At 43.2% G+C, this 12,232-nt stretch overlaps 1 protein-coding gene across 2 annotated transcripts in view; it reads left to right on the top strand.

Moving 5' to 3' along the window:
* The window catches only part of LOC135917641 (cyclic AMP-dependent transcription factor ATF-6 alpha-like), a 119,352-nt gene that overhangs the window by 64,736 nt on the left and 42,384 nt on the right, over positions 1-12,232 (top strand). For both annotated transcript variants that reach the window (XM_065451214.1, XM_065451215.2), the window contains exons 7-8: positions 763-870; positions 3,352-3,443. In XM_065451214.1, the coding sequence (XP_065307286.1) occupies positions 763-870; positions 3,352-3,443 (200 nt within the window). The remainder of the gene's footprint in view (positions 1-762; positions 871-3,351; positions 3,444-12,232) is intronic.

The raw sequence follows: 12,232 nt of genomic DNA, 5'->3' as shown, positions 1-12,232 counted from the left end.
TCTGGGCTTTCACCCCTTGGCTTATACTCTGTGTAGCTTCCAGTGCACTAGTAGAGACGAAATGAGATAGAAGGCCACTCATCTGTACGATAACTACATACAACTCTGCTTATATTTGAAGGATTAAAAAATTTTTTTTCAACAATAGATTTGTGAGGCGACATACTTTAATAGTGAAGTCATTCTATTATTAGTTAGAAAAGTGTTTTAGAGCCCCTTTATGTGTTCATGGATATAAACAATTTCAGAAGCATTAAAAAGATAATAAACTGCTCTCCTCTTAATTAACTTAGTCAATTTGGTGTTCAAAACCAAGGCCTTTACTAGTGTATATTGCATCATCATCATGGGGACTTATCCAGAATGAAAGTGTCAAGAGTATAAACCTGAATGACTCTAGTGTATTTTGTTAGTCTCGACCACATGAAGCCAACAGATAATGAAGCCAAGGGAAATTATAGAGGAAGTTATTTGTCGTTTTATTTGGAGTGGAGAAACAAGGTGCAGGGAAATGATAGTGGACAAAAAAATAACTTGCCACCTGTGGAAGTCAAACACACAGCCTCATCATTACATGTGTGGCGGCTGTGGCTGTGTACCCAAGAATAATACTCTAATAATACCCAAGAATGTGGACGTGGGGACAACCGCTGCCATAGCTAAGTTGGTAGAGCGACTTCTCGTTCATGTGTATTCTTTTAGTGTTCAGCACAACATGCAAAACCTTGAAGTTCCACTCGTATTTTCTGCACTGCCATGCAGTATCTCCAGAAGCTGGAGCTTGATGTGCGGGAGTTGGCCAGTGACAATGCCAGGTTGAGAGATGAAAACAATCACCTTCGTCACAGAGTAGCCCAGCTAGAATTGGAGGTGAGTGTACACCTTTATGTGGTGGACTTCACAATGTTTGGCTGTGGTTTGTTTTAGGACTGTCAGGTAATCATAAGCAGTAAGGTGTGTAACGAAGTGCAGCTTTTTTGGTGAGTGGTTGTGCTTCGTGACTACAGTGCTTATCTTAAGAGTACACTAAAGGCAAATATTATGTTCACATGGAATGTTAAAATACCATTTCATAAACCCCACAGTGCATGTCTTGTGCTGAGAAAACACTTAGTTTATTAAGAGAAAATTGCTTCTGAAGAGTCAGAATTCCTCCAGTGCAATTCAAATCGCCCATCACAAGTGAGCAGATGTGATGCTGCATACATCCTCATTGCCTTTTACTGCCGTCAGTGAGTAAAACGGCAGCTGACAGCCAGTGCTACGGTTTGTGGCATAGAACATGGCAGCACAACTAGAAACCGAGTGAGGACACAGCTCACAGCATCCCAGGCATCACACAAATGCGTCATTTTCTGCAGCTTGCAGAAATTTCACTTGTCACCCAGAAGTCTGTGCAATCACCTGCCTGTTACCTCATGATTGTGTAAAAGACATGACAGCAGCCAGTGTGCCTGCTTCAATTTGAATTCGCTCTTGCTATTTGCTCGCTTCCATGACTGCAAGAAATAAATGGTAAAATGAGCCTTTGCTTTGTCTCAACACTGATGCAAAGTATCAGAGATTGCACACACAATCTCGGAGGCCCTGGAGTCAAGAAAGCGTTCTTATTTATCAGATGGCACCATAGCATTTATCACTTGTGGAAAATTTTTATTGGCGATGATGGAACTAGATCTAGTTCCCTTTGGTGGCGGTTAAAACGTTGGCCTTGTGGCATGTTTAAGACTTTTTTGTGGCCATACAATTGTAATACTCACAGAATGAAAATTTATCGCTACTTTCTTTCACAATGTCGCATTCATGTATATACACTCAAAGCTCATTATAACAAAATAATGGATATATAATGAAGTAAATTAAGTTCCTCTTGAAATCTCCATAGCGATCCATGCATTTAAAACCTTCCTTTAGTAAATTAAGTTCCTCTTGAAATCTCCATAGAGATCCATGCATTTAAAACCTTCCTTTAGCAAAGTTAAATTGCCCTGCCAATGAATATAACGAACTAGGTTCGTCTCCAAAACAAAGAAAATACCCGGCCGTTGCAAGTCAAATCGCTTTCTGCTGGGTTCGGCACTCATTCGCCATGGCAGTACTCCGACGTCGCCGCATCGAATACGCCATCGAGTAACCCTTGTATTTCTGGCCACCGTGTGTAACTGCGCACAAGCAGCAGCTCACTATCACACTGTCTCTACTGACCTATCTCTCTTACTGCGGCGCACTGTCACGTACGCAGGCGCAGCTAGGCATGGCCTCCGAGATATTAGCGTAGCAAGCTGGACGAGTTGGTGACTTTGGCGAGTTGGAACTTATTGCTAAGGGTGGGCAGCGCAACCCGGATGAAAGACAAAAGGAAGTGCTGCACTCATATCGTCCACTTCCTTTTGTCCTTCATCCAGGTCACGCTGCCCACCCCTAGGAATATGCTCCGAGATATTCGTGGTGCAGTCTCGGTATCCACGCCTAGCTGCATATATTGCCTGTGTGAGCTGTGCCATGCTGTGTGGCTGTGAAAGATTAGTGCATTCACTTTCCTCTTTTCCTGTGGCACACTGCACAGGCAGGCACAGTTGGGCATTGCCTCTGAGGTTTCGTTTGTTTGAGATGTACTTCTCTTTTTTTAAAGAGTGGTTCATGTCATATGAAATACTCTATGGTTGACTCGTATTATAGACTTTTGCTGGGACCAAGCTTTTCCAGTACACAAACACGTCTTGTTAGTATGGGCACTCTCTTTCCAAACTATGGGAAGGGTGAATACAAGCAAAGCCCATGTATTTAAGTTTTGTTAGTATTCACAGTGTTGGCATAAAAGGCAACTGCTCAAGCAAATTTTTTGCCCTGTATTTTGTTTGCAGAACAGTCTTGGAACAAGTGGATAGCCGAAAGTTGTCCAAAACGTTTTGCTTTGCAAAATTAAACTCAATAAATTGTAAGCCACCTGAAGAGGTGAAACTGTGCTATCTGCTTGAGATTATATAGAAACATTATTCTAAGTAAGTAAAAGCAGGTGATATAAGTAATATTGGCGTATGGTGCTTGCAATGACACTGCAAGTGCGGGGTCGCCAACTTGAGTTTTGTAGCAATTCCTCTGCCTCTTTTGCAGCACCTAATTTTACCTTAATGAACTTTGCTATTTACAAGATATTCATGGTGGCTTGTTGCTGTGCAGTGTGCGTTAAACAGACACACCATTATTTTGAAGATCACTACTCATGACTTGTGCACATTTTACGAATCAACACAATTGAAACTTTGTCCTTGTAGTATTTCTTTTTTTCTTGCTGTAAATGGAAATCTGCCAAATGCTTAAAAGCAGGATTTTGTACTTGTTCATTTGCAGGCAAAAAGAAGGCTGCCATCCTCCAATATTAAAAAAACAACTGCTCTCATGGCTGTCATGTTTATGCTGACATTCAATCTTGCTCCACTCAGGTAAGGCCACAGATCACCCCATGTCGTTTTCCGTTCTCTTTACTAGAGCCTATAGTATTGTTATAGGTGTTCATCTTTTTCACTCGCTTTATGCCACTTGCATAAAGTTCCTGCAGGCAGTATTCATGCAGTATTCACTACTGGACTTGTTGAGTAATTTGTAATTACACTAACACAAACTGTGACCAACATTTTACATAAGCAGCAGCAGCAGCGAGATGTAAAAAATATTTACCTACTGTTGGAAGGAAATTTTCTCCTCTTTTATTCGGGGTTAACTGTGGCTATCTGCTGGATACAGCCAATTACATGGTGTAGCTAAACCTTGTTGTAATAAAATTAAACGGGCTTCTTTATTGTCATTGCTTTATCACCTGTTACCAGGTGATAAAGCAACATTTTGTAATGTTTACAACATATCATGCATACAACATTGTACTTGACTGGTTCAGAGTGCAGCATTGAGGCAGAGGAGGAGATCTGAGGCACTTTCCCATCTGGCATCTTAGATGTGTGAGATGTGTACTGCCATCTTGAATGACTGTTGAACAGTCCACAGCATCATTTCAAAGACAACATGCTAGGCAAAATTGCCGTGTTTTTACTTTCTTAGGGTTGTTGCATCTACTTGTGGGGAAATTCACCTTTGTTAAAGGGGGGTAGTAAGTGTTTTTTATGGGTTTTCAAGAGTAATTGCAAGTTTCATTGAATTCACTGCATATTTAGTTGTAGAAATTGCATCCTAGTGAGGTTTAGCTGTACTCAGTAGCAGTCATACTCTTTGGTGCAGATTACAAAAGGCTAAGTAAAATTATCCATCTTGCACATAGGTAGCTTATTGTTCAGTTCTTTTTAGTTCGAGCAGTTTATGTGCATCTGAACATACCTAGTCTAATCATCATTATTATCATCATCGGCCTATTTTATGCCCACTGCAGTTCGAAGGCCTCTCCCTGCGATCTCCAATTACCCCTGCCCTGTGTCAATCAATTCCAAACAGCGCCTGCGAATTTCCTAATTTCATCGCTCCACCTAGTCTTCTGCCATCCTCGACTGCGTTTCCCTTCTCTTGGTACCCATTCTGTAACCATAATGGTCCAATGGCTATCAAACCTACGCATTACATGACCTGCCCAGCTCCATTTTTTTCTTTTAATGTCCATTAGAATTATGGCTATACCCGTTTCCTCTCTCATCATCATCATCATCATCATTTATTATTCCCTTAAGGGTCCCTTCGGGGACATTACATAAGGGGGGGGGGGGAAACATCGATGTGAAAGTGCCATACATCAGCTCAAAAAAAAAAATGCAGACAAAGGCAATAGAAAAGTAAATAATAAACTGTAGAATACATCAGGTATAAACAGAACAATGAAAATATCTCAAAACTGAGTAGCAATAAATAAATAAAAAAAGTACACGTAAATGTGGAACATGCTAAACATAAGTGGCAAGAAATAAGAAAAGGAAAAATAGGCGATGACAAGCAAGACGGATTGCTGGGAGAGGAAACGCGAGGAAAAGTGGCTATTTTGGGTTGAAATGGTCTGATAGTAACTGTCTAAATTTGGAGGGATTTGACTCTAAAACCACGGTTTCGGGAAGATTGTTCCATTCTTTTATGGCGATGGGGAGGAAGGATTTGTTGAAGGCGTTGGAAGAACCATGCAAACGCTGTATACTAAGGGAGTTAAACAAACGGCGAGATGAGCGTATCGGAGCATGTAATAAGTTCTCGCGCAGTGCAGGAAAGTTAAAGTATAGTTTATGAAAAAGACAGAGCATTGCCAGTTTTCGGCGGACTGCTAGAGGTTCGAGTCCGAGAGTCAATTTTATGTCTGTAACGCTGTGCCAGGGTGAGTACTGGGAAGTTATGAAGCGGGCTGCCCGGTTCTGGATGGCTTCGAGCGACTGACTCAAGTAAACCTGGTGAGGGTTCCATATGGCTGAGGCATACTCCATTTTAGAGCGGACGTATGTTTCGTATGCTAATTGCCTGATGGATGGAGGGGACATAGCCAGAGATCTTCGGATGAAACCAAGTGTTCTGGAAGTGTTTGCGCAGAGTTTCGTGATATGGTCCACCCAAGTTAGCTTGTTAGTTATTTCGACTCCTAGGTACCTGTATGAGTTTGTTACTGATAGCGCCGTGGAGTTCAGCGAATACGGGAAAAGGGTAGTGGAAAGTTTACGAGAAATGTGCATGCATTTACATTTTGAAATATTAAGCTGCATTAGCCAATCAGAACACCATTTCTGGATTTTGTTCAGGTCGTCTTGTAATGATTCCTGGTCGGTATTATCGGAGATGCGGCGATAAATGACGCAATCGTCCGCAAAAAGACGGACGGATGACGAAATCCCTGAAATCCCTCTGATCCAAACCGCTCTCTTTCTGTCTCTTAACGTTATGCCTAGCATTCTTCGTTCCATCGCTCTTTGCGCGGTGCTTAACTTGGTCTCAAGCTTCTTTGTCAATCTCCAAGTCTATGCCCCATATGTCAGCATCGGTAAAATGCACTGATTGTATACCTTCCTTTTCAGTGATAACAGTAAGTTTTCAGTCAGAAGCTGACACTGTCTGCCGTATGTGATCCAACCTATTTTTATTCTGTGAATTTCCTTCTCATGATCAGGGTTCCCTGTGATTAATTGACCTAGGTAAACGTACTCCTTCAGACTCTAGAGGCTGGCTTGCGATCTTGAACTCTTGTTCCCTTGCCCGGCTATTCATCATTACCTTCGTCTTCTGCATATAATCTTCAACCCCACTCTTACACGCTCTCTATTAAGGTCCTCAATCATTTGTTGTAACTCGTCTGCAGTGTTGCTGAATAGAACAATGTCATCGGCAACCCGAAGGTTGCCGATGATTGTGAATGAACTCGCCTATTCTGTGATTGATGCATACAGTACTTATAATTAAATGCTGTTAAAGTGCTGTTCTTCTATTCACTGATGTAGAAGCTAGGTAAATTAAACAAATTTACACATAAGCTTGTCTTTAAGAGTCCTATGTGGGCTTGTATTCTATAGCGATAAATGCTGTAGATTCTCTTCGTTACATTACCTTGAAAACATTTCTTAACAGAAGAGAGAAAGGGTTAAATCATTAAACTGTTGCAGAATGCCGGAGCCAACATTAGCAAAAAATGGGCTGAAGCAAAACTAAATGTAAATGTTTTGTATAGATTCATTGCATTTAACTGCTTGGTCAGATATAAACATATGCAAGAAGTGATAATGAAACATTGTGCTAAGGAAGAGGAAGTCGTAAATGCAAAATGCACAGGACCAGACGCTGGTCCCATGCATTTTGTGTTTGTCTTCGTCTGTGCTCTAACCAGGTTTTATATTGCCTGTAAACAACTAGCCCTGTAAACTATAGTGGATCGCTAGTTCTTTCTTAGCAGTGCTCTTCTGCCCGGCGGGCTGGCCGAACAAGTCCCTCAGCTTCTGTTCGCACGTGTCCTCCTCGTTAAGCTCTTCCTCGTGGTTGTCATACCACACCTTCGCAGTGCCTTGTAGGTAGAAAACCAAGTCAACCAACGTAATGGGCACTAATGGCAACGTAATGGGCAGACTGGATCACCACTCATACGTGGTGATCCAGTCTTGCACTTCAAGGTGGTCGATGCCACAGAACGTTCCTGGATCTCGCGGCTGAGCCAGCACAACCATTGGGGTTGTAGGCGTTGATGTGGGCCGCGCCATGTCGGGTCCTGTTTCGTCCATCATGTTGTCCAGTCCAAGGTGACGGCCACTGCGGAGCTCTGTTGTTGTTTCTCATGGGTACTCGGCACCTCCACCAATTTGTTGTGTTGCAGAAGTCACATATAAAGATGTATTTACAATATTTGCACGAGAGACAACAATGCATAATTAAGATGGCTGTCGAGAACGATTCCACCTCTACACATCAAATCGGTCTTATGACGTGCCATTCTTGGTTGCACCGTAACAATATAATAAAGTTATTTTCTCTGTCATGGCTCCAAAGCAATGTACTATAGGATATTTTGGACATGCAAAATTGAATATTCATTCGAGAGGTCATGATCTGCAGAAGACACAATTTTTTAATGTTCCACATGAACATAATGTGGTAAGCTACATACAGTAAGTTGTTTCTCTGTACTACTCATTACCTTTTGTTATGATGGTACTTACCATTAGCACTGCTCTTGCCAATAAAATGGGATGAAGTCATATGAATTGAGATCGACATCCAGCATTTGAGACAGCCACAGGTCTGTGACAATTTCAGTTTAAGATGCTAGCATTTGCATTGGAATGTGTTGTGGTGGCTGAGTAATGATGAGCTGCCATGTTTACTGCGGAGGAGAGTTTCCCTGTTTTTTACTGGCTGTAGCCAATTACACGGGAGCTAAACTCTAGCCTGGGGCTTAAATAATAAAAGATAACCTAGAATGACTGCACCCTCACGGATACTGCAATATCACCATGTACAATAGCAGTTATGAGAGCCAGAAGCTACAATCACTGCCAGGAGCTTAGACACCCTTCTTAGAAGAAGGTAAAGACCATAAGTTGAATTTATTAAGCAAGCATTTTAACCATTGTACCATGACTTCTTTGAACAAGCAACAAGCGACCTGTGAACATGCCCAATAATTCGGATGCCGTCACAGCACTCCCACATACCCCAGGGATGTCTGGAATAAGGATGTTTGGAATTTCAGACACTGAAACCCTTCGTTGTCCTATTTTCGAGACATTTTATCATGACTGCTGGTCCAAAACGGTGTCAATCGAAACCACCACTGCTGCCATTTTGATTATCTCACACGCTGATCTGCCAGCAGCCATAGCCACTACAGCAACCTTAGGCCTAGCTGCTTCCACATTCACTGCCAAGCTTCCTGCTGTTAGGTTTTTTTTTCATTGCCGCTGTCAGCAGTGGGGCTGACTCTTCCTTTGCGACCCTCGCCGATGGCTTCAGAGTGCGGAAAGCACAACAAGAGTCGCACATTACATGATGCCGGTTTCTAAATGCAAACTTCCCCGCAATACAGTGGTGTTACGCAGTCAAGCATATTCCATAATATACAGTGAAGGTTACCATGATTGGAAAGGGGTGACTGTGGACGGACACAGTATGTAGTCCTTAATTATACACAGGTGCACCCGCCATCTCCTTTTATAATAAGAGCACCGATATGTCTAAAAAGTGTACTGGCACACCTTCCGAGCTATTTCGGACATGCCTGTGGTGGCTTGAGCCCTTAGATGTAGTAAAATCCATGCTTTCATTTTTTTTTTTTGACTGCCCAATTTTTTGGACATTTTCATGGTGCGTAGAGAGTCTGTTATACCTTGATGGTAATGAAGTCTTAGTTGCAGCAAAAAACTATGAAATCATGAAATTTGTAATTTGAGGTATTTACCTGTGGGCTGATATCACTTGGGCTGATCAGTACATCTAGTTAGTTCTGTCCTGTGGTTCTTTTGCTGTGTCCTGTGCCACAATGTTTATAGTTGTTGTTTAACAGGCAATATTTGTGTCTGAGCCGTAAAAATTACAAGTTTCTAAAACAGCCCTGATGTATAGCATCTTGTCCCTAAGCATTTAAGAACAGAACCCTGCTAGAATCTCAACCAGTGATTATGGGAGAAAAGGCATTGGTTCATCTGGTAGAGATTGCATTGAAAGATTCTTTGCAAACCACACCTACCGCTAGCAGCCACCGTTGCATGGTGCCATAGTATACATGTATCATCATTACCACCACCACCGCTATTATCAATGTTTGCAGCCAATTCTGAGCTGCAAATTTTTTTCTCGCAGTGAAGTGAGTTGTGAGGTCAGAATCACCATAGCATTGTTCATGATGACACCGCACAACAATTAGACAGCATGCATTCCTTTCTTTTTGCTGAGATTGTGGTGCTCGTATACTTGCTTTTGGTTGGGATCTTCCTGTTCTGGCTGGTTACTGGTGTCTTTGGGAAGCAGATCTGCAGCACTGTGAGCACAAACAGGCATGTCGAGTGTAGTTTCCATACCAGGATGATAGATGGCATAGCAGTGTGTTCCATCCTGTATTCAATGGTCTGTGTTTTTCGTCATTTGCTTGCAACATTGACATGCATATTTGAGTTTACTATAGGGTGATGCTTCTTGCTTGTCACAGAGCCTCCTGCTACATGCACAAAATGTGTATAGACTTCGTTAAATTGAAATTGCAGAATAACATTATACTTCGGTAAATTGTAGGATATAAATATGTAATGTTCAGCAGAAAAAAAATTGACCATTTAGACAAGTTAGTTGCATTGTGGGTATTGCTAAGTCGAAGTTTATTATATGTATCAAGGTTTGATTTTACTTCCATTGGGTGCCGAGAAATGCTTGTGGTGATGCAAAACGGCGCCTTGGGGTAGTGCCAAGAGCGCATGCACACGGAACAATTCAAGCTATCTTCGAGAGAATTGCAGCTAATGAAAGTTCAGTTGTTGTTTGGGATGCGCGATGACCACTCACCTTGCTCTGCTGAGAAGCGCATTGCAACATTGGTGACTCGGAATTGTGCCACAGCATCGAGTTGGTGCGCTAACATCACTATGACTTCAACGTCCACGACAGATGCCCCTTCACCAGTCTACTCAGTCAGCGGTAAGCTGCCCCTCTTTCGGACTGCGGACCCCGCATTTTGGTTCATACAAGTCTAAACGTACTTCGCAGCACGACGCATTACAGCAGACCTTACAACATACCACTATGTAGTAAGCAGTCTCCCACCGGCCATAGCCAGTAAAATAAGGGATCTTTTGCTTGCACCGCCTGCCGAAAATGCATATGCAAAGCTGAAAAAGCCCTCATCCGCCGAGTTACGCCCTCTGGACCACAGCGACTGCAGCAATTGCTTCGCAGCATAGACCTTGGCAACCGTACTCCTAGTCAGCTCTTCTGGCACATGCAATAGTTGCTCGGTGAAACAAAAAGCACTTTAGATGGAGCAGTGCTTTTTGCAAGAAATACCTTCAAGTGTCCGCATGGTTGTCACTACGTCAGAGCAGAAAGATCTGCCCACCGTGGCTCAGCTTGCTGACCAGCTGGTAGCGATCATCCCGCCCACATCACTGGCTGTCTTGCAAGCACAACAGTCTCGAAACAAACTTCAAGAAATGCATGACAAGATTTCTCGACTCGCTGAGATGCTTTCAGCTTTACGCACAAGCAGAAGTGTGCAAACATTTAGTGAGCCAAAGGCGCCACTATCATAACCTCAATGTCAGAATATATGCTGGTATCATAGGTGGTTATGCTGCGCATAACTGTGTTCCACCCTGCGCGTACTCAGGGAAACAGACGTGACAAGCACTGAGGGTGACCGGTGCTCCTATGTAGCTTCAAGTCGTCCCTCGGTATTCTTTATTATCGACCGCAACAGTGGAGTTCATTCCTTAGTCCACACAGGGTGAGTGTGTTACTGGCATCACAAACCGAAAGAAAAAATCCTAAGGTATCACCACAGCAAGCCATCAATAATAGTGATACTAACATATGGATATCTTTCACTATCGCTGAACTTCGGTTTCAGCAGAACGTTTAACTGGGTGTTGATAGCCACTGATCACTTTCCACTTTCTGATCCATTAGCCACTTTCCGCGCCTCATATGGCACAGACTTTCTGCAATACTTCGGTCTGTTGGTTGACATCCGAAACAAGCAGCTTCAGGGTCCTGTTTGTAGTGGAGCAGTACAAGGCAAGCTGTGTTGGCACCCTCCTCTCAGCCCAACCTTGCTCATTGCATCCGGAGAATCGTACTTCACTGCCATAATACAAGAGTTCCCCAAGCTGATGCGACAGCCACAGGCACTAGAAGTGAAGCGCAGTGTTCAGCATCACATCAAAACCACAGGCCCACCGGTCTACGTATGATCACGGCGCCCTTCACCCGAGACGCTGCGGCTAGCCCAACAGGTGTTTGCTCACATGATGGAACTCGAGATAGTACATCCTTCGTTCAGCCCATATGCGTCACCTCTCCACATGGTTACAAAATTAATGCACAGCAATTGGTGCCCTTGTGGGAACTATCAAGCACTGAACTGGGTGACCGTACCAGACCATTACCCAGTGCCACACTTTCATGACATGACCCCCTGCCTGCATGGTGCTAACATACTCTCAAAAATGCGAGCATATCATCAGATACCCGTAGCACCAGAGAATGTTCCCAAGACGGCAATAACAACGCCATTTGGAATGTTCGAATTTCTATGTGTGCCTTTCGGCTTACGGAACTCCGGCCAAACTTTTCCACTGTTCATGGATGGCGTTGTCCGAGGCCTCGACTTTTGCAAGGTGTACCTGGATGACCTGCTGATTGTTAGCCACACTACCAGAGAGCGTGAAAGGCATCTACGCTGCGTGCTGCAGCAACTGACAGAGTATGGTATTGTTATCAATATGGCAAAGTGCGTGCTTGGGAGTACCACAATGCATAATGGTGGAAGCCTCTGATGCAGCTATTGGAGCTGTGTTTCAGCATAAGTTGAATGGAATGTGGCAACCAATTTCGCTCTTCTCCAGAAAACTGAGCCCGTCCAAACAGTGGTAGACCACCTTTGGTAGGAAATTCCTGGCTATATACGCTACTATACGACATTTCTGCCACTGTGTAGAAGGGCAAGAGTTCTTTATACTCACAGACTACAAGCCACTGACCTATGCGTAAGCGTACGATGAACTCGGATACTGGTGCACACATGGCACAGGAACTCTGCCAGATGTTGTACATCGCAGAATTAACGACG

This window comes from Dermacentor albipictus, chromosome 1, assembly GCF_038994185.2.
Source record: "Dermacentor albipictus isolate Rhodes 1998 colony chromosome 1, USDA_Dalb.pri_finalv2, whole genome shotgun sequence".
NCBI classification, from domain to species: domain Eukaryota; kingdom Metazoa; phylum Arthropoda; class Arachnida; order Ixodida; family Ixodidae; genus Dermacentor; species Dermacentor albipictus.
The sequence above is the reverse complement of the archived record's forward strand: the minus strand, read 5'-3'. Positions and strand labels throughout refer to the sequence as shown.